The sequence below is a fragment of the Garra rufa genome, chromosome 3 (assembly GCF_049309525.1).
Source record: "Garra rufa chromosome 3, GarRuf1.0, whole genome shotgun sequence".
NCBI classification, from domain to species: domain Eukaryota; kingdom Metazoa; phylum Chordata; class Actinopteri; order Cypriniformes; family Cyprinidae; genus Garra; species Garra rufa.
The window spans coordinates 12,461,211-12,483,985 of record NC_133363.1 but is presented as its reverse complement, the minus strand read 5'-3'; the positions used below and the strand labels follow the sequence as shown (position 1 = coordinate 12,483,985).

At 38.4% G+C, this 22,775-nt stretch overlaps 2 protein-coding genes across 3 annotated transcripts; both read right to left on the bottom strand.

Annotated features, from left to right (window-relative positions):
- Positions 1 to 191: 191 nt before the first annotated feature.
- Positions 192 to 9,749, bottom strand: jph3a (junctophilin 3a). The gene is made up of 5 exons (XM_073835712.1): positions 8,504 to 9,749; positions 5,042 to 5,804; positions 4,723 to 4,847; positions 2,903 to 4,212; positions 192 to 1,786 (listed from the first exon to the last, which is right to left on the bottom strand). The coding sequence occupies exons 1-5, from the start codon at positions 8,883 to 8,885 to the stop codon at positions 1,706 to 1,708; spliced, it is 2,661 nt and encodes an 886-aa protein (XP_073691813.1). The 5' UTR covers positions 8,886 to 9,749; the 3' UTR covers positions 192 to 1,705.
- A 2,388-nt stretch (positions 9,750 to 12,137) lies between these two features.
- On the bottom strand, positions 12,138 to 21,377 carry LOC141330911 (uncharacterized). Of its 2 annotated transcripts, none has more exons than XM_073835711.1 (4): positions 21,032 to 21,377; positions 19,768 to 19,846; positions 16,982 to 17,246; positions 12,138 to 16,847 (listed from the first exon to the last, which is right to left on the bottom strand). In XM_073835711.1, exons 3-4 carry the CDS (start codon positions 17,061 to 17,063, stop codon positions 15,355 to 15,357), a joined length of 1,575 nt encoding a protein of 524 aa, XP_073691812.1. In that variant the 5' UTR covers positions 17,064 to 17,246; positions 19,768 to 19,846; positions 21,032 to 21,377; the 3' UTR covers positions 12,138 to 15,354. The 2 variants fall into 2 exon arrangements, with proteins under 2 accessions (XP_073691812.1, XP_073691811.1); XM_073835710.1 differs by having other exon boundaries at positions 19,768 to 19,843.
- Positions 21,378 to 22,775: the final 1,398 nt, after the last annotated feature.

The following is a 22,775-nucleotide window of genomic DNA, read 5'->3' as shown; positions in this document are numbered from 1 at the left end:
GACTACAAACTCCATATTTAGCATCACAATTTCATCTATGTGTATGTACGAGTGGCTCATCTCATAATGAATTTTTGCCAGGGCTCCGTTATTTGTTGATTACCAAATTGACATTTGATATATAAATGGAAGATTGTGTTTTTTGTGTGAATGTTTTCTTTGATGACTAAAAGGCACAACATAACCTCAAACATTTTATTAATTTTCCACATAACTTGGAAACAATCTCATAAATCATTGCGTAAGAAAGGGCATGCTTAGGCATGCAATGATCTCACAACATGATATCACTGGATGAGTAGTATAAAATATACAATAGCAGTTTATCATTCATTAATTTAGATAATGTCAGTCAGGTCCCACTGAGAAACATAAGCTGGTATTTTTACACTGCTTTCAGTCCCAATTGTTATCTAAGTTGCTGGACAGAGAGACAGGCAGAAAATCACACAGAGTAACAGCAGAAGAGAACAGGCTAACAAACATGCTGTAAAAATCTCCACAGGCTTAGGCTCAGTTCTTAAGCCAACTTGATTTGTTCAAAGGTGGGGTGGGATAGAGACAAACCGTTTCACGTGACCTCTGTATGAGCGGTCATCAGTACGTAACCTGCTCGCTGGGATGGTTTCTCAATTAAAAAAGGCACTCAGCATATCAATGATATCTTGCAAACTTGTTAAAATATGTTAACTGTTCAGTAATATAGAATAATATATATTGAAAGCAGTGGTCATAAGGTAACAGTCTCAAACTTTATCGAGTATGAGCCGGAATACTCAGCCACTGCTGCACCTCTGTTGTACTTTTATGTCCCATAGCAGATGTGACATCATGTGGTGTACAAGAAAACACAGAAGGTTCTTTAGTAGTGAGTTTGGCATAGCAGTGTTTCAATGGTGAACGTGTTTTCGGTGAGTCAAAACGAACTACACGACTGGATTGTGCTGAAATTCGGTGAGGTGGGATTTAGAAGTGTGGAAAGGATTCTGCAGGCTTATCTGCTTCGAACGGCATGAGTTTAATGAAAATGCGCTATGATGAAGCCCTTTAAGATAGCTGTTACCACAGACTTGTAGGTGTGTCGGATCAGGGTATGTAAATGAAAGGGGTTGATTTCTATGGATGACATAATGAGCGTCTGCAGCGATCATATAGGGCTGTACCCTGGAATACAGTGGGTGGGAGGGGGGAGGGTGTGTAGTCTTGGTTATATATAAGTGAATCGCATCTTACATCAACTATATCATAGTACATAAAACCACAAGACCATCTTTGCACATTAATCTTGCGAGTCTCGTCACTCAATAATGTCTCCGGCCTTATGTGCAATTGAAAAGAAAACAAATAAGTGTGAAATAATCTTTTGTAACTGTTAAATATGTGGTAAAACATATCAGACGAGCTGTATATTAAAAAACCTAAATGTGTGTAATACTTCAGTTCTACAGAATATTGTAAATGGACCTTTATTAGGAATGGAGGAAAAAGTAAGCAAAGTTAACTAATGGATTATAATGGAATTATATAATAAATCGAACCATAAAGGAAGTTTACAATTTACATGGACTTGCCCAACTTACACAGACATGTACTACTGTGATTTCTGGGTTCCTTATATTAAGAAGTGGTGCTAAGTGTGCATTGTGTGCATATCTTACTCTTGATGATGACCAATACTGTTATTGACATTCTATAGGCCATATGATTAAATAAAGAAATGAATGAACAAAATGGCAACACCAATGTTGAGTAATATCACCATGACCACCAGGACAGAGCTGGAGCCCTGTAGAAAGAGAGTAACATTTCTGATTAGAAACACTGTAATTACACATTTAAAGTAACACTAAATGTAACATTTAGAAAGTTCCGCTTCCAGATCCTTATTAGATACTGTGTGCTCCGTCCTAACATTTCCAGCATGATATACATCATGTAGCATTTTACACAATAGCAGTGACCATAACAGGGCCCACTTTTTCAGTGGCCTGGATTCCATAAGTATTTTCCAATTCATTTTCTCCATAGGGATTAAAACATCTTCAATACAGGGGTCTAATCCTTAAATGAAACCAGCCAACTCTGAGATCTAAGATATTACTACTTAAATACAAAAACACTATATTATTGTTAAAAAAAAACATTAGTAGCTCAATGGTCAGACTGATAAATTGAGTCATCCACAATTCTTTAATGGGAATGAGTGGTCACTTCTGACTATATTACGTTACCATGATAATTGTAACGTCTCTGATTGGTGGAGCTCTCTTCTGAATTATGGGTAGTGTAGTTCTAAACCTAGAACTGAGCTGCTGCATTAAACACAATTTTAATCACATTGCCTTGCAGCTTCTAAGCACATACTTTTGCGAACGCTGCCTGTTTCTACAGGAACCGGAGCTTCTGTGTTGACTTTACTAATCAACTATTGGCTCTTTCATTTAGAAGGGAGGGATTATTCGCCTTATTGGGCACTGCACTTTCTCCCATTCATAAGTAATAGGAGTGCACTGTCTTCCTATATATAAAGTCTTTGGCACATATCATAACTTAAGCACCTCAGAGCTCATGGTAGGTTGTTAGAAGTCAGTTTTTCTATGAGGAATGTGAGTTTAATACCAGAACTAGAAATGTTGTGCTCCACTAAACAATAGCATAAGGCAATGGTTCCCAATCACGTTCCTAGAGGCCCCCCAACATTGCACATTTTGCATCTCTGCTTTGTCTGACACACCCACTTCAGGTCTTGGAGTCTCTACTAATGAGCTGATGATCTCAATCAGGTGTGTTTGATTAAGGAGACATGGAACATGGACTTGCAGTGTTGGAGGGCCTCCAGGAACAAGGTTGGGAACCACTGGCATAAGGCATATAGAACATTGTCACCTTTTATTTTACTTACTGAGTTTGTCTTTATCAGGTTCAGATGCTCTCCTTCTTGTTCCAGTGGTTCTGGAGAAGACGTTAAAGGGGGTGAAAGAGTAATGTCCCTGTGCAAAGGCCATTCCTCCACGTCAACCCCAACATTCAAGGTGTCAAGCATCTGCACAGAGTCCATGGACCCCTCCCTGGCTGCAAGACCCCATTCTTTGCCTTCATGGTTTCGCTGACGTAGTCTCTGCAAATTGTGCCCTTGGAGACCCGAGCATTTCGTGCCAGAGCCAAAGTTCTGATGGGAAACGGAGTCTAGGGGCTGGAACCTCATTTCAACCCGATAATCATTTTCCCCTTCTTTTTTCTCCTGCAGATGTGAATGGGAAGAGATCCACTGGGAGTTGTTTTCAACAGTCCATTCCAGAGTGGAGTTGTTGGCTCCACGCTCTGACAGCTGGTATGCATTCAAGCTAGACTCACCAACCGAATGATTGGTGAAGGACTTTCTTGGCTTGTGGTTGGAGTGGACATGCTCGTGTTGTTTGTGATAGGAGGAAACATGCTCTTGGGGGTTATAATGGTATGAAACGTGTGGTTTGTCGTGTGCAGAAATAAACTCCTTTGGTTTGTGATTGGAGGAAGCATGCTCATTGGTCTTGTGATTGGATAAATTATGACCCGCTGACTTGTGATTGGAATATATGTGCACCTGTGGTTTGAACTTGGAAGAGTCGCAATCGACAGATTTGTGATTGGATGCTTTATGCTCCCGTTCCCTGGAAATCGTATGTTCCCTGGATTTTTGATTTAAGGAAACATGCTTCCAGGGCTTTTGATTGGAGGACATTTGATCCCACACCTTCTCGGGGGTCATATGCTCAATGGGCTTGTGATTAGAGGAGCCGTTCTCCCATGGGTGATGAGTTGAGGAATTCTCATGTCCATTAACATGACCAATCTCCTCTTCCAGCAAGGATGGGGTTGTGGAGCGACTGCTCTCCCCTTTGCTTCCTCTTCTGTGAGGATACATCTCAGCAGTCCAACTGTTGGCCCCACCTCTCATGGTGTCCATGCCTCTACCTTCTACTAGAACCTGAATCTCAGCCCCTCCTTGTTCATCCACAGCACTCTGCCGCATGAAACAAGCATTCCTAGTGCGATGGGTAGGTGGGCTGCAGGGGGGTGAGGACGGGCTGCTCAGAACTGGGCTCAGGTCAGGCGTCTGGGCTGGGGGAGTTGTGTCTGGCGTGCAGAGCTCAGGGCTGTCTGTTCCAGTCGAGACCACCTCCAGCTCTTTCTCTTTTCTGTCCTGATGCTTTGGTCTCTGGCACTCCAGTCCTAGTAAACAGAAAAGACATGGTCACATTAAATAATGCATTATAAAATGTGACCTGGACCACAAAACCAGTCTTGAGTAGCACAGTTATATTTGTAGCAATAGCCAAAATAAATTGTATGGGTCAAAATCATTGATTTTTCTTTTTTCGCCAAAAATATTAAGTAAAGATCATGTTCCATGAAGATATTTTGTAAATTTCCTACCATAAATATATCAAAACTTAATTTTTGATTAGTAATATGCATTGCTAAGAACTTAATTTGGACAACTTTAAAGGTGATTTTCTCAATATTTAGATTTTTTTTTTGCACCCTCAAATTCAAGATTTTTAAAATAGTTCTATCATAGCCAAATACTGTCCTAACAAACCATACATCAATGTAAAATTGACCCTTATGACTGGTTTTGTGGTCCAGTGTCACAAATAACATAGTATTGTATATACATTATACATAGTATAATTGTATTGTTAGATTTCTTTTTATTATATTTAGGTATTTTTCACTGACCATTCCCATAGTGATGGAAAGAGGGGGAAAGTTCTTTGGCTATAGCCCTGGCCAGACGGCACTCCTTCAGGGCTCTCTGTGCGACTCCCTCTGCAGCCTCTGCCTTTCCTCTAGCATGGCTCATCCTGAAGAAAGTAAGACAGTTTGATTCAGTGGTAAGAAGGTTTGGTTCTCGTTTGATATTGATTGTCCTTTCCTCCACTTTTTAGCCATAAACAACCTAATATTGGGTTTTATTTAGTTGTATCTTGCAGAAATGTCTGTAACTCTTTCTGGATCATGGGTAATTGTGATGAGACTTGCGCTTATTATGTCTTACCTGGACAATGCAATCTCAGCCTTCTGCTTGGCAATGTCTGCAGCTTTCTCGGCAGCTTCCACAGCACGATCCACCTTTTCACGGATTTTGCTGGTACGGAGTGGTATTAGGTTTTTCCGCTTGCCACTCACCAGAACATTCTGCTTGTATTTTCCCTCTTCCTTGGTTCCATCTGGAAAGGTGGTGCAGCCATAGCCATGCCGCTTGTTTCCAAACCACTCACCTTCATAGTGAAGTCCATCTGAACGGTGACTTACTCCCCACCCTGATCGCATGTCATTCCTCCATTCGCCAGCATATGTTTCAGTGACAGTGGCATCCACACTGCCCCCTGCCTCCGCTTCACCTAAGCTGACGTTGGAGTTGATGTCTGAGGCGGCTGAGCTGACTGTGCTCATGCCTGCCTCGCTGCAGAAGGAACTCTGCTTGCTTAACTGGCTGGCCAGAGAGCTCTTGGACTCAGATCTCCGCAACTTTAAACCACTCAGTATGGACTGTCGGAAGCGGCCTTTCCTCTTCCTGTGCCTGTCTGCTTCACTGTGAGCACAAAGTACAAATCCACTACGCCCCACTGGGCTGCCAGACACCCCACTGACACCAGAGCCATCTTCTGGAGTGGGAGCCCCTTCGCTGTGATCTGATCGTAGGGAGTTTATGGAGGTGCACATAGGGGAGTAGATGATGGCTGCCATGCCATAAGGCACACTCTGTCGCACTCCATAGCCATGACGCATACCGCTCAACCACTGGCCCTGGAATGTGCCTGCGAGAGGAACAGGAATAGACCAAAGTTCACATTGTTATTCACATTACTTGTACAATAGGGGTAAAAGGCCCTTTTGATTTGATTTCATTCTAAAACACTAAATGACAACAACCAAGACATTTTTCTAAACACCTATTTGCATTCAAAATCCTCCTGATTCATGAGATCATTATACTCAATGACAAAAAGCTAATTTTGTGACCCTGGAACACAAAACCAGGTCACAAGGGTAATTTTTTTTTAATTGAGATTTATACATCATCTGAAAGCTGTGTCCATCAATTAAAGGTTCATTAGGATAGGGCAATATTTGGCCGAGATACAACTATTTGAAAACCTGCAATCTGAGGGTGCAAAAAAATCTAAATATTCTGAAGTTGTCCCCTTTAAAGTTGTCCAAATAAAGTTCTTAGCAATGCATATTACTAATCAAAAATTAATTTTTGATATATTTACAGGAAATTTCCTAATGATTTTTGGCATAAAAATATATATATATATAAAATTAAAAAAATAATAATTTTGACCATACATATATTTTTATCTGGATATGTCTTGTGGTCCAGTGTTACATTTGAGGTCATTTGACAATTTGTGGTGATTTTTAAAGGCTGCAAATGTGTGTATCTTATAAGACTTATTTCATTTACTGCATATGATGCAAACAACAGATCTATAAATATATAGTTTCTTCAATAACTGTTGAATAACTGGCACTGTAAAAAATAAAAAAAAAGACACACCATGGTTAAAAGGGCCAGAACCACAAATGGAATGAATGTGCATAATGGGGTTTCCATCTTTGTCTGTATTTTTAATTGTTATTATAGCTCAGTTATACACTGTATACTGAAATGAGAAAAAATAACAATATTTGTTTTTTTATTAAATGTCAAACCGACAGAAATGAACAGGAAATAGGATACAGTTTGTGGTTTATCCTTATTGTAACACGTTTTTTCCCCCCTGCGACTCTTGAGGGAGGCTTATCCTTGTATCATGAACATAATAAAGCCATTACAGAGCTCACTGTTAGTCTTTTAAAATAATGTCACACTGTTATGTGACATCCGTTTATGCATCTTAAATAGGTGGTTAAGTAAAATTAAGTTTTAAAATGCATAAAAAATGAAATGTGCTTTTAGTTTAGACTTTTTGTTAAGTTTTTAAAATCGCCGGTTTTGAAACACATTACATAAAACGAACAACTGGTAACGTTAAGTAAATGGATGTCCAATCAGAGTATTCTCACTCCTCTTTATACACATTCACATTTCTATTTTAAGTGACTTATGATACTCGTTTAGAACTTACATGACTTTTCTAAATTAATTTGGAACGTTCTAGAAAAGGTGAGATCACGTTTTAAAATACATTTAGAAGCTTTATTTTATTACTGTGACGGTTTGAAATGTAACAGATGCTGCGTGGCGATAGTAACTGTCCAGGGTGCTGAAATGTTTGACATGAGTTATCTCGTTATTGTTGGGTAGTTCGCCAAAATATTAAGCTACTATTCTGTTTAGTCAAAGAGCAAAATGGTTATGTACAGAATTCACGTCGATCATATTCTGCTTTGGATTGATTTTTAAACTGATCTAAAAGGGTACGTTTGTCGAGTGAACATACACGTTTGTTTCTGTTTAGCGTGCAAGGACATGATTCGTGCCCAAATCGCAGTATCACTATTTCCCGCATTAATCTCAGTAACAAGTCAGGAAGCGGATTACACAAGAATGTGAAACAGCCAATCAGCGAGCACAGCGAAGAGTCTCTAGTGACATAATGACCCGCTGCCGGTCAGTTTCCATGGTAATTTACTGTACAGAGGCGTCTGTGCTTGAGATACGCGTGGTAAATTAGTTCATATGGTGAAATTTGATCCTTTTAAGCACATGCTGTAGAGTATGTGTTAATTACTATTTTGCTATTATTTTCAGAATATCACTGAAGCAAAGCAGTCTCACTTTATGACTACAGTGTTATGTAAGTGGAAGTAGAGCTTTCTTTTAAAACACTTTCTATTCTCTATTTCTGTTAGTTAATGGACTAACATCTGGCTATTGTCTCTTCCACCTATTCAAGTGCTATTTTTTGTCATCTTACAGTCTTAAGTAGCACAGGCATATTAGTAGCAATAGCCAAAAATACATTGTTTGGGTCAATTTGATGCTAAAAATCATTAGGATATTAAGTAAAGATCATGTTCCATGAAGATATTAACCCTACTGTAAATATATCAAAACATTATTTTTGATTAGTAATATACATAGCTAAGAACTTAATTTGGACAACTTTAAAGGTGATTTTCTCAATATTTAGATTTTCAAATCGGCCAAATATTGTCATACATCAATGGAAAGATTATTTATTAAGCTTTCAGATGATGTTTCATAAAACTGACCCCTATGACCGGTTTGGTGGTCCAGGGTCACATATAAGTTGCTCATGCTGCCTGCAAAGTTGAGTGGTTTTCCACTAGTTTTGCTTCTGGCATCTGCCAAGTCTAACTAACATTAGTTTCTACCAAATGTCAGATGTATGTGTGCCAAATTACTCTAGGATTGATTGGAAGCACAGCCTTTGATGTCAACGGAACAACTTCCCAAAAACAGGTAGATCTATTCAGTTAATGTGGTTAGTTTCCTGCTGTTCAAGACCCTATCTGAACACAGCAAATACTATTAGAATCTGACCTCCATCCGAATAGGTCTCCGAGCCGTATCCGTCCTGCAAGCCGTTGCTCCAGGTGCCTTCATAACGGGAACCGCTGCTAGTGCTTTCCAACTTCCCGTACCTGCCTTTGAACCCTTGTGTCCATTCCCCCTTGTACTCCCACCTCCCTTTGCTCTCCACGCCGATGCCATGCCTCTTGCCCTGCGCCCAGGTTCCTTTGTAACTGTTCCCGCTGGGCCAAGTGTAAACTCCGAGAACTTCGAATCCGTGGCTCCAGGCCCCTGCGTACTCCCCCTGGCCCTGGGGCCCCGTGCAGACCCCTCGGCCATGCGCCTTGCCCTGTTCCCACCCTCCACAGTACGACCCCCCATCATCAAAGTCAAACCTGCCTCCAGTGGACATGCATGAAACAGGTTTTGGCAAATCTTCAGAATGTCAAGTGGAAAAAAATTGCAATTGGCGAGCAAAAAAGGAAGACTGCGATCAACTAGACAGGAAGTGTTACAGCAAAATTCCTCCCGTCCTTCAAGTAGATTTTGAACGTATAGAAAAAGAAAACAGTGCTTTTAAGTCCAGACGATTTAAAGGGGTGAAGAAGTGTCTACCAGGCTACCGTCCTGGTGTTATAGCTCCTGCCTGGTTGTGCATGGCCTTTGGTAATGGATGTCTTTATTGTGCATGCTACTTCCAACGGGCATGCAGATGGTGAGCTTCTCCCTTCCTCTCTGCACTGTCCCAACAGGCTGAGACACACAGCCGCGTTCCGTGTTCCCTGCGTGGAGATCAGCAGGCAAACAAGGCCTAGTTTTTTTCCACAGCCAAAGAGATCCACACAGCAGCAGCATTGATACACTCAATCAGACATTACACGGCCCCCGAACGTACCGCTCCGGCTCACAAAAATGCAGAAAAACAGGAGGGCATCCATAGCCTCGAAGCACGGATGGTGTTAAGGCCTCCCTCTAGATCATGTTTTCCAAATCAAATGACAGTATTTCCTCGCTTATGTGTTAAATGAGATCAATCTGGCACAGCATTTTTCCTAATGCTGCTCCCTCTCGCTCTCTCTTTTCCCTTCTGCGCTCCTGCTGTGGTGTAGAGGTGAAGCTTCTCTCCTGGAAGACTGGTTAAAAGCGTCCAAAATCGGTTAAGTCCTGCTCTTTGGTCCTCTCCTCCTTCATGTTTACGTGCATATTTAAAGGTGGGTATCCATGATGGTCTGAAGCCATATGATGCTGAGTGTCTCTAGAATATGCTCATTACAGGACTGTTCCACCCCAACCCATTCCCCTCCCCCACTCATGCTCTCCTTGTTGTTCTTAAAGGGATAGAGGCTAAGAAAGTCATATGCATACAATGGCTTCCCAAATTATCCTTTTCCCTTATGATAGCCTCTAATTATATCTGCATAACAGCATAATGTTTGTCGGGGCTTCAGAAAATATTAGATTAGAAATGCAAGTATATTGTAAGATCTCATGGCATTTAAAATGTAATTACCAATCAAATGCTAATTGCATAAATAGATCCTTGTAAAATGCTCAACACACATAATTAAGTTAAAGTGCACATTTTCTAAAAAATACTTTATTTACTGGTATTAATGCAGTCTGTAGGTTGAGCATTCAAAATAAATAATGCACATTTCATACATGAGGATACATTTATCTTCATCAGAAAAAAGATATGTATTCTTGCAATCAATTTTTAAATCTATGCTCATGGGAACAACTGTTTAAATGTCCTCCTTCTTTAAAGGTTATGCAATATGCATATGCCTAAACAGCACTAAAAATCAGATACTGAGCAAAGATCAATATTCAGTAACCAGACTCTAAAATGGCATTTTGGGTCCTGGCTGAATGCTGTTCTTCAATTGCAATATATAAGGGCATGATGATATCTTTTAATTAATGTATTTTTGCCCCACTTGGCTTCTATGTACTATGATTGAGAGAGCTTTCACATGAAAATGAGCCAATTGAAATCATGATATACATCACTAACACTTTTTTTCAAAATATTTGACTTGCAGGAAGATGGATGCAGAGGGCTTTGCAGTGATGTTATTTTTGTTATTAGAAATTGAAAAATATCATTATGCAGCTTGGTCATTTATTTTGTTAGGTACATTCACCATTTGGTAGTGGTTTGTTAAGCATTTGGGAGCAACACTGCTAATGATATAATAATGAAGTAGATCCAAGAACACATTTTTTTGCCATTGGCAAGTAACATCTGTGCTTCTCCTACTTAAAAAAAAAAAAAAGAAAACAACCACACTGGTTCATTGTATTATTCCAGTGTGTGTGTGTATGTATGTGTGTGTGTATATATATATATTCAGGATTATTTAGCTGTAATAAGTCAAATGTAAAGAAAATGCATGTTTGTTTGTTAAATGTGACCCTGGACCACAAAACTTTTTTTCTTTTATGCCAAAAATCATTAGGATATTAGGTAAAAATCACATTCCATGAGGATATTTTGTAAATTTCCTACTGTAAATATGCTTTTTAATAAAAAAAAAATATGCACACTCAGATTCTACATTTTTAAATATTTGTATCTCAGCCAAATATCGGCCTATCCTAACAGACCATACATCAGTGACACTTATGATTGGTTTTGTGGTTTCAAGGTCTCAAATAAATAAATAATTTAAAGCCAGTCTTGGTTTGTTAACCATATCCACTGCAATACTGCAATTCAAGGCCAAAGTTAATAAACTGGCAACATTTGAAAAAATGTAATAATAGGACTTTTTTTTTAAATGGATAGTTGAACCTAAAATATATTCACCCTCATGTTATTCCAAACCTGTATTTTTTTTTATGGAATACAAAAGAAGATTTAAAAAAGAATGTTACTAACCAAACAGTTTTGTTGACCTGGCTGTTTACTTCCATTGTATGGACAATAAACACTGTGACATTATATGTGTCACAACTCAGGCAGGAACACACGAACAACGACGTAGATCAAAACGAACATTTAATAAATCCAAATGGGAACAGGCAGACACAGGAACATCGAGAGGAAACATCAGGGTAACATTAAAGACCAACAAGAGTACAGGGGAAAACACACACCTTATATACACAGACTAATAACAGACACAGCTGTAGACGATGAGGGAGAAACCAAAACACACAGAGCTGCGGGGGAGAATGGGAGAAACCAACAGGAAAGTCCGGGGGTGTGACAATATGGGGGATATGAGGGTGAATAAATAATTACATATTTTTCATTTTTATTGTGTTTTATCTCTTTAAGCAAAGACACAATGAAAATCTGCAGTTGCTCCATCTGGTGTTGTAGAAGGGGAATTACAGACTTCAGTTGCAAAGCAATAAACTAGAGCAGGTTTCTTATCTGGCTACCTAGACACAGCTTTTGATGCTGCCATCAAGAGTTTTAAAACAAGGTTACCTCAGTCATGCTTAATACAATGTTAACACAGTATTGTAACCCTTCATTGAAAGTCTTTGTTCTCTACTCTCAGTATTTTGGTGGTTTTTATGGTTACTGATGGGGGTTGGGAAAAATAATTAAATATTTATCACAGTTCTCTCAATAATGATATACATCACAGACACAGAAACCACTGAAAAAGCAATGAAAGGTCCTTTTTACTTACCAAAATAAAGCCCATTACACATTTGTCTTTTATTTGAACAATTATGTACATTGTCACTGAAACAAACATTTACAAGAAAGGTTCATGAACTCACAAGATTTTGTTGTGAATCAACGTAACAAATCTTTCACTGCACTAACAGAATCAGTTAGGTAGATACCTACCTAATATTTGGCACAAATATTTTGTCAACTTAATTTTTTAAAATGAGTTCAGGAATATTGTTATTTTTCAAATTTTAAAAAGAAAACTGTGAAATCCATGCAATACAGTTACAATTTTCAAAATGCAGGATATGAATAAAATAAAGGCATGTTAGTCACAACCATTTGTTCCGATTTCCGCATGTGATTTGTCTTTGCAGGCTATTGTTTTAAATGACAGACAGGCTAAATAAAAACATTAATTCACAGTAGGTCTGACAGTAGGTGGCGCTAATAGAGCAACAGAAATACCCAGATTTCCCTGGTGCACAAATGGAACTTGACATGGAAAATAAAGGTCCAATAGTATATACAGTACTGTTTTGAAACAGCAGTTCAGTCTTTCATATAACTATTGTTTCATCAAACAAAACCAGATACAACTGTATGGAGACGAGAGCTAGTTCCGGACTCTTCTCTGCTATCTACCATCATTCAGCAAAATAGTCTTTTTATAAGTCGCACCAATTATTAGTTTTATGTAAGAGCAGTGGCTCTGGGCATGTGACCAAAAGTGCAGTTCTTTGCAGTGCAATGGAATACTATGACTGTGTTTTAGTACCACGTTAAAAAGTAAAAAAAAAAAAAAAAATCTAAGATTACGAGATTAAAGTGTAAATATGAAGAGAATAATATCTAAATATTTTGGCAATAAAGTCTAAATATTTCGAGAGTAAAGTCAAAACTATGAGAATGAAGTAGAAGTGTTTCAATAATAAAGTCAAAATTACAAGAATTCATTTGTAGCAATTATGATATTAAAGTTATATTATTTTGAGAGTATATTCTAATCTTTTGCACATGCAGACAGCCTGGATTGGGAGCACCAGGAGATATTCCAAAGTCTCAGCTTTCAAAATCTGTCAGTGTTTTAGTGAAATATAAACAATATGTCTATTACAAAAATGTATTTTTCACGCTCTTTGATGTGGTGTAACAGATCGCTGTATTCGCCTCAGTTTAAAGGTGCCATAGAATGGAAAACTGTATTTACCTTGGCATAGTTGAATAATAAGTTTAGTACATGGACATGACATACCATGAGTCTCGAACACCACCATTTCCTCCTTCTTATATAATTTTGGTGTTTGCAAAAGACCACTGAAAAATAGGTCAATTCCAATAAAACACAGACTATTACGCAATAATTAAGCATTAAAAAATATATATATTTTCCTCCATGTGCCAGCTATTGAGATGAGCAGCTCGGTGAAACAGCCAATCAGAGCAGAGCTCATCATTAATATTCACAAACCTTTCAAATAAGGCAATAACAGACCATTTCATTCCAGTGACAAATCCTAGGGTTGTAAATGGACTTGTAAAACCGTTTCTGGAGATTTTTTGCCCTTTCCTATGCCGTATACCTTCTATATAGATATCAGAGAACAATTTAAAATATTGTATCAATGCATTCTATGGCAGCTTTAAGAGGCATGTGAGTCATCTTTCTGATTACATGACATTTCATTTTCAGATTTCATTTAATTAGGCTATACTTTTTTTAAAATTCCTTCTGATGTTCCTTCATGTTTAAATTCTGCTATAAACTTGAAATAAAGAGAAAAAACACATTTATAATTTGTATTCTGTGATAAAACTGACAGAATTTGAAAGCTGGGCTGTGTTATATTAAAAGCAACAAAGCACAAAATTGTTGTGATTTCTGGATGACTGCTACAAAAATTGAATGGAAGACTTTAAATATTTTTTCCAATCATTTACTGTATTATACCGTGAAAAAACAGCTTGTGAAAAGTCACTTATATAGCTCAGAAAAGACAACAATATAACTTGTTAATGAGTAGGAGTCCATTGCAACCTTTAAACCATTTTATTGTTGGGAATGAAATACATGCGAGGAATGAAAGATTGAACGCCACAGACATTTTAGCGGAGTAGGTGGTGGAATTTTCACAAAGAAAACAGCATCATTTCATGAAACGAATGTCTCATTGTAATCGAAAAACGATTATTTTACATGAATACAGCGATCTGACTCGCAACATTAAAGAGTGCAAAAAACATTATTGTAAGACGCACTGTTTGTATTTCAATATAAATCTGACAGATTTTGAAAGCTGAGACTTTGTTTTACATTAAAAGTACCAAAAGCACAAAGCTTATTGCTATTATTGGGTGGCTGGCGCACTACAAATAGGCCTAATTAATGCAATCGAAGACATGAAATATTATTTCCAAACATACTGTCCCTGTGAGTATAACATAAGTTTTATTTCTGATAATAATCCCACATATATTCAAATAATTTCCGGAGGCCTGGCAACTTCTCCCGGTGCTCCCAATCTGGGCCGTTTGAATGCGCAGGCTAAACTGTCAAAATATTATAACTTAAACTGCTACAATTTAATTCTTATAATTTCGACTTTATTCTCAAAAACAATTCGTTTTTGTTCTGGAAACAATTCGACTTTGTTCTCGAAACAATTCAACTTTGTTCTCGAAACAATTCGACTTTGTTCTCGAAACAATTCGACTTTGTTCTCGAAACATTTAGACTTTGTTCTCCAAACATCTCGACTTTATTCTCCAAACATCTCGACTTTATTCTCCAAACATCTCGACTTTATTCTCCAAACATCTCGACTTTATTCTCCAAACATCTCGACTTTATTCTCAAAACATCTCGACTTTATAACTCGAAACATCTCGACTTTGTTCTCGAAACTTAACTTTGTTCTCGAAACATATCGACTTTGTTTTTTTCGAAACATCTCAATTTTGTTCTCGAAACATCTCGACTTAATTCTTGGAAACATTTCGACTTAATTCTTGGAAACATTTCGACTTAATTCTCGAAACATTTCGACTTTATTTTCAGAATTGTAGATCTTTTTTTTCACGTGGGACAAAAACGCTGTCGTAGAAAACAGATTACAACACCTGTACTTAAAAAAATGTTGCATGGACCGCATGCTAATGCTCGTGTCAGTCTAAAGAGACAGATTAAGTGCATTCAAATTAAAATGTTTATCGCAGTAAACTGTGTAAACAGGCCTTATTCCTGCTACTGATGGACAGATTCCATCATCGGGTTCATCTGAATTTCACACAGTGTGTTTGGAACTGAAGCCTTAATGTTGGTCACTGTGACGACTTTTGGACAGTGCTTTTCTACATGAGCCAACAGACTATGTGATTGTCTAAAACTACTCCCACATGAAAGGCAGTGGTAAGGCTTCTCTCCAGTATGCACTCTTTCATGTTTTACCAGGTTTCCAGACTCAGTGAAACCCTTTCCACAATGTGAGCACTTGAAAGGTTTTTCTCCAGTATGGATTCTTTTGTGCCGCTCCAAGTCTCTGATTCTCATGAAGGAATATCCGCATTCAGAGCAAACATGAGACTTCACACTGCTATGTATTTTCTGGTGCTGTTTAAAATAGTCAAGGAATAGAAAACTCTTCCCACAAACAGAGCACAAATAAGGCTGCTCGTTTGAATGCGTCCTCAGGTGTCTTTTCAGCAGTGAATCCAAAACAAATTTTTGACCACACTCATCACAGCCAAATGGCTTTTCGCCAGAGTGAAACTGCAGGTGAAATTTGAGGCTTTGCGCCTGTGTGAAACCTTTACCACACAAGTGGCATGAGAAAGGCCTTTCACCTGTGTGAATTCTTATATGATGCTTCAGATGTCCACGTTGATTGAAGCTCTTCCCACATTGAGGACATGTGAACGGCTTCTCTCCGGTGTGAATTCTTACGTGACTATCAAGATGTCCTTTAGTTGGGAAACACTTTCCACACTGAGGGCATGTGTAAGGACTCTCTCTAGTGTGACCTTTAATGTGACTATTAAGACTTCCTTTACGTGTAAAACACTTTCCACATCGAGGACATGCAAAAGGCCTCTCACCATTGTGAGTTCCTATGTGTTCCTTAAGGTGTCCTTTAGATGTGTAACTCTTTCCACACTGAGGGCATGTGTAAGGCCTCTCTCTAGTGTGAGTTTTCATGTGAATATTAAGGTTTCCTTTCCGTGTGAAAGTCTTTTCACATTGTGGGCATGTGAAAGGCCTTTCTCCAGTGTGAGTTCCTAAGTGTTCCTTAAGGTGTCCTTTACAAGTATAAGTCTTTCCACACTGCGGGCAAGTGAAAGGCCTCTCTCGGCTGTGAATTTTAATGTGAAAATTAAGGTTTCCTTTACTCCTGAAACCCTTTCCACACTGAGGGCAGCTGAAAGGCCTCTCACCAGTGTGAGTTATTATATGGTCCCTAAGGTGGCCTTTTTGTGTAAAAGTCTTGTCACACTGAGGGCACTTGTAAGGCCTTTCTCCGGTATGAATTCTTATGTGATACTTTAGGTGTCCTTTTTGTGAAAATGTCTTTCCACAATGGTGGCATGCAAAAGCATTTCTGTCTTCTGTGCTTTCTTGAGAGAAACTCTCCATAGTTTCTGAACAACTAAAAGAGTTTTCTCTAGTTATGGAATTGGGAGATTCCTGATTCTCCTCCTTTTCATTCTGTTCTTGACATTCCTTGTTTGATTCCATTGGATCTAGAATAAACATAGGAAGAGGAACACATTTTAAATTAAACAACATTTAAAAGACGAATCTGGTAAACTGCTTGAAACTTTGTTACTGTAATGGCTCAGAAGTGATTACTGAACAACCACGGATGGACACCAACCTCTTTGTTCATCAGCTTCTTCATTATTCATCTTGGATGATTCAGCATCACTGACGTCTTCGCTCTCTTCAACAAACTCCATCTTTATTACAGTGTCATGAAGAATGTGTTATTACATCAGACTTGATTCCTGTTGGCTTGAATCACAATGGCCTACTTAATGGAAATACTTCCATCATTTATTGGTGATTTGCTGTGGGAGTGACTTCACTGAAGATTGTGTTGTATGATTTTCTATGTAGCATGGTGGACTACAGGACCAAACCTGTGGAAATAAACAACCAAATCCTTTTTTTACACTGCAATCTCTTAATACAAAGCAGGATGACAATTATATAAATCCCATGTTGCATTCATGGGCTTAAAGACGGGACATATGCAGGTGTACCATGCACTCACTAATTTCACTAAAGTCCATGCAGCATACAGACAGCTGCCGCATATACTTAGACACATAAACTGAGAGAACAAGCAGATCAGATCAGTGGCTAGTGTCACATCATGTTCCCTTAGTGAGAAAAACAGCAGACACTGTGTGGTTTCTCATGATGTGAACAGATCTACTTCAACCCTTTCTAATCTCTCCCAGATCTGTTGCAGTATCTGTGGGTGGATTCTCTTTTTCCCCAGATTAGGAAGTTATCTGTGTTTACGAAGCCTGAGGTATATGAGAGGGATAGTGAAGATTTGACCTTCTCCATAATCCACAGGTAGCATAGTTGCCGGTTTTGTACGTGAATGATTTTTCCATGTCGGAATCTAAAATTATGGTAATATCGCGTGAACATTTCACATGAAATTCTGTCAGTGAGGGGGAGATGTAGGGATGTGGGACCCAGAATTAGAATTAGCTTAATTCGCCAAGTGTGCGCAGACACACAAGGTATTTGTTGTGGTTTTTAAGGGTCTCTTGGTACATAAATGCATACATACATATCTGACATGAGAACAGAAAACATTTAAATAGTAAGCCGCACCACGAGGCATGCAAAAAAAATACAACCGCACTATATTTCTGGTCAATTTAATATAGAATTAATCACATAACTATCTTGGGGATGATCAAGGGCCACAAGGAAAATCTTAGACCCGGCGGGGGGTGCTGCAGCACCACTCGTTCCCGCAGCTATGTTCATACATTCTTATTCTAATTTCGCAGCACCACAGTAGGAGAAAAAAACTATGACAATACCAGGTGGCCCAGCTTGGCACAGTTTCACAAAGAGAACCAAAGGTAGAAATGCAGCTAAAGCATCCAATCAAAGCACTTGTGCTGCCCATCACAGGTTTTTCTAGAGGTGCTGAAATGCACTTGGTAATATGTAAAACTTCAAGAAACTCCATTTTAGGAGATGCTTTGAGTAAGGTTCCCCCATTTTAATAATTTCCATGTGGTTGCAGCCGCACCCATGTTTCCTGCATAAGCACTAGGCTGCATAGCAAGTACTTTACAAAACAAAATATGGCAATAAGGAAATCTGCTGCCTACTCACCTAACACATGATATGGGACCCTGGACCACAAAACCAGTCATAAGGGTCAATTTTTGAGATATATAAGTAAGCTTTCCATTGATGTATGCTTTGTTAAGATATGACAATATTTGGCCGAGAAAAAATAAAATATTGAGACAATTGCAATTTTAAGGTTGTTCACTTGAAATTCAATCTAAGGTTAATTTGTATAACGCTTTTCACAATACAAATCATTGCAAAGCAACTGTACAGAAAATTTAGGTTTCCACAATGTATTTAGTAGCTTACTAGTGGTGACTACTGTATGTCAAATTGATGTACATACAGTGGTGTGAAAAAGTGTTGGCCCCCTTCCTGGTTATTTATTTTTTTGCATGTTTGTCACACTTTAATGTTTCAGATCATCAAACAAATTTAAATATTAATCAAAGATAACACAAGTAAACACAACATGGCAGTTTTTAAATGAAGGGTTGTTTTACGTTAAAACATAACTGTGGTTTATCACACCTGAGTTCAGTTTCTCTAGCCACACCCAGGCCTGATTACTGCCACACCTGTTCGCAAATCAAGAAATCGCTTAAATAGGACCTGCCTGATAAAGTGAATTAGACCAAAAGATCCTCAAAAGCTACACATCATGTTGAGATCCAAAGAAATTCAGGAACAAATGAGAAAGAAAGTAATTGAGATATGTCTGTCTGGAAAAGGTTATAAAGCCATTTCTAAAACATTGGGGCTCCAGCGAACCACAGTGAGAGTCATTATCCACAAATGGCGAAAACATGGAACAGTAGGGAACCTTCCCAGGAGTGGCCGGCTGACCAAAATTACCCCAAGAGTGCAGCGACGACTAATCCAAGAGGTCACAAAAGACCCCACAACAACATCTAAAGAACTGCAGGCTTCTCTTGCCTCAGTTAAGGTCAGTGTCCATTACTCCACCATTAGAAAGAGACTGGGCAAAAATGGCCTGCATGTCATGACTCTGGGCTGCAGCTTTTTCCTCCTCCACGCGATGTCGCTGTTTCCCTTCCTCCTGCACTTCACTCCGCTGATTGTGTACACCTGTCTTGTGATCATGACACTCGTCTCACCTACACCTGTTCACAATTATACAGACTATAAAGTTGCCCACTTCCCACTCCTCATTCTGGCTGCATTGTCTTCAGTACTGTCTGTTTCTGTGTTTCCCGGATCCTGTCTCCTTGACCTGGTTTTCAGTTCTGTTTAGTTTGTGTTGTATTCAAGTCGTGTTGTGCCGTGTTGGCCTTTTGTTTGTTTGTGTTTGTTTAATTAAAAATTACTTACCTGCCCTTGGACCCAGACCTCATCTCTCAGCCCCGCAAACATGACACTGCATGGCAGAGTTCCAAGATGAAAACCGCTGCTGAGCAAAAAGAACATAAAGGTAAAAGTTTTGCCAGAACACATTTTGATGATCCCCAAAACTTTGGGGAAAATACTCTGTGGACTGATGAGACAAAAGTTTTTGGAAGGTGTGTGTCCCAATGCATCTGGCCTAAAAGTAACACAGCATTTCAGAATAAGAACATCATACCAACAGTAAAATATGGTGGTGGTAGTGTGATAGTCTGGGACTGTTTTGCTGCTTCTGGACCTGGAAGACTTGCTGGAACCATGAATTCTGCTGTCTACCAAAAAATCCTGAAGGACAATGTCCGGCCATCTGTTCGTAACCTCAAGCTGAAGCAAACTTAAGTTCTGCAGCAGGACAATGATCCAAAATGATCAGCAAATCCACCTCTGAATGGCTGAAGAAAAACAAAATGAAGACTTTGGAGTGGCCTAGTCAAAGTCCTGACCTGAATCCTACTGAGATGCTGTGGCATGACATAAAAAGGCGGTTCATGCTCGAAAACCCTCCAATGTGGCTGAATTACAACAATTCTGCTAAAATGAGTGGGCCAAAATTCCTGCACAGCGCTGTAACAGACTCATTGCAAGTTATCGCAAACGCTTGATTGCAGTTGTTGCTGCTAAGGGTGGCCCAACCAGTTATTAAGTTTAGGGGGAAAACACTTTTTCACACAGGGCCATGTGGGTTTGGATTTTGTTTTCCCTTCATAACAAAAAACTTCATTCAAAAACTGCATGTTGTGTTTACTTGTGTTATCTTTGATTAATATTTAAATTTGTTTGATGATCTGAAACATTAAAGTGTGACAAACACGCAAAAAATTTAAAAAAAATCAGGAAGGGGACACTTTTTCACACCACTGTATGGTATGTATGATAAAATCAGTAAATGACATAATCAAACAGACAATGAACACTATTAACTATATGTTGCAATCAAACTTATAGCAAAATTTCGTAGTGCTGTATGTTGTTTCAGGGCTGGCATCATCAGAGGTTCTCCAAATAAAGTTCTTAGCAATGCATATTACTAATCAAAAATTAGGTTTTGATATATTTATGGTAGAAAATTTACAAAATATCTTCATGGAACACATGATCTTTACTTAGTATCCTAACGGTTTTTGGCATAAAAGAAAAATAGATCATTTTGACTCATACAATGTATTGTTAATAGCTATTGCTACAAATATACCTGTGCTATTAAGGTTTTGTGGTCCCGGGTGACGGGTCACATATGTCTAATGGACTGAAGTCTTCCGTACATATGGGACGTGTCTTGAGAAAGCACACCAAATCTTTTTTTCGAGATTTCCTGCGATGTAACAAAGCATACAAATTATTGTGGAAATTACAGCTGCCCTCCTTAAACTTAATAATTTTTCAAAGCCAACTTAATAGATGGTTTTACTTATCTTTATGCTGATGAGGACTCTAACCTAGAAGCCTCAGAAGGACTGGTCTAGAAAAGACGCAGAATCACCAGGAGGCCACTTGTGATCGGATAACCAAAAATTTATTTTAATTCCAGCCAGGAACAGGGCCTAAAAGGTTAAAAGTCCAACTTATGCACCACACTATAGGTTATCTTATATGTGTAACTGAACTGAACATGATGCACCAATCTGAAGAATTGATTACAGTCTGAGATTGTAATAGAGTGTTTTCACAATGCGTCATAAATCTACCATATTGGTGGCACAGAATGTAAACAATGCCACTAAACCAGATGGAATGTTTCTTAATTTAAGAAGATGATTCATATGGATTAGTTGTATAGTACATACATAGTTTTTTTTTTTTTTTTTTTTTTTTTTTTTTTGCAGTTAAAAATGCCATTCTGGAATATTAATTGAACTTTCAAAAAAATTAAAGACATAAAAAGTTTTAGAAAACTCTACACCAAAATAATTTGAAAATGCCATGCAAAGTAAATATCTGCTGCTGTGTAAATGTTCTTTACTATTATAGTAATGTTTGAGCAATTAAAAAAAGAAAATATTTGAGCTGCACATAAAGCAATATTACTTCCACATTCATTTAACATTACTAACACAAAACGGCGTTGTAAAATTGCTATGTTGCTGGAGCACATGTGTAAACCATTTAAACCACGTTTAAATGTTTTCTATCGACTTTTGCATTTAAAATCACTCAAAAATACTCACCTAGCTTACTTCCTCGGACTGATGAAAAGTCCGCGGCGCATCCGTAGTGACGTCACATCGCGATCCAGAAAAGCAAAATTAAAGTCCGGCTTTTACTTAGCATATAGACAAAATTATTAAATACACAAGAAATAGTTCGAGTGCCAGAGTGGGTATGTTTTGGTGAAAAAGAAATATTTAACTATGAAAATATGGACTCTACCAGTGAAAGAACATATTTTACATCTAGCATCCTAGATTCTGCCTGAAAGTCACGATGTACCGCTGATCTCCTATATATCTCATGACCTACCTACCATACTAGCCTACAAATATATTTGCATACACAATGCACATCAAGGTGAATTAATTATAATGAATAAATAAATAATTATAATTCATATTTTGACTATCTATGTAGTTTATTTGTATATGTTTTATTATTGCAACCCTGTAAACCATAGATATATATACGTAGATGCCTCATTAGTGACTGTTTCTATGGGCCTTTATACGTAAGCCGTCCGCCATTTTGCAGCGGTCCACTTGACGTCATTCACCCATAGATCTTTGTAAATCACCATAGTAATCACTGAATATTTGAAATGCCACAGTCCTGAACAGCCGTTGGTCTGCGAACCTACAGTATGGTGAATGACGTCAAGTGGACCGTTCCAAAATGGCGGACGCATCTACGTGCTTGGAGCGATCCAATGGGGTATCTACTTATATATATCTATGCTGTAAACAAGAATGAACAAGCTGTCATCCAGAAATGCTCCATTCGTGACA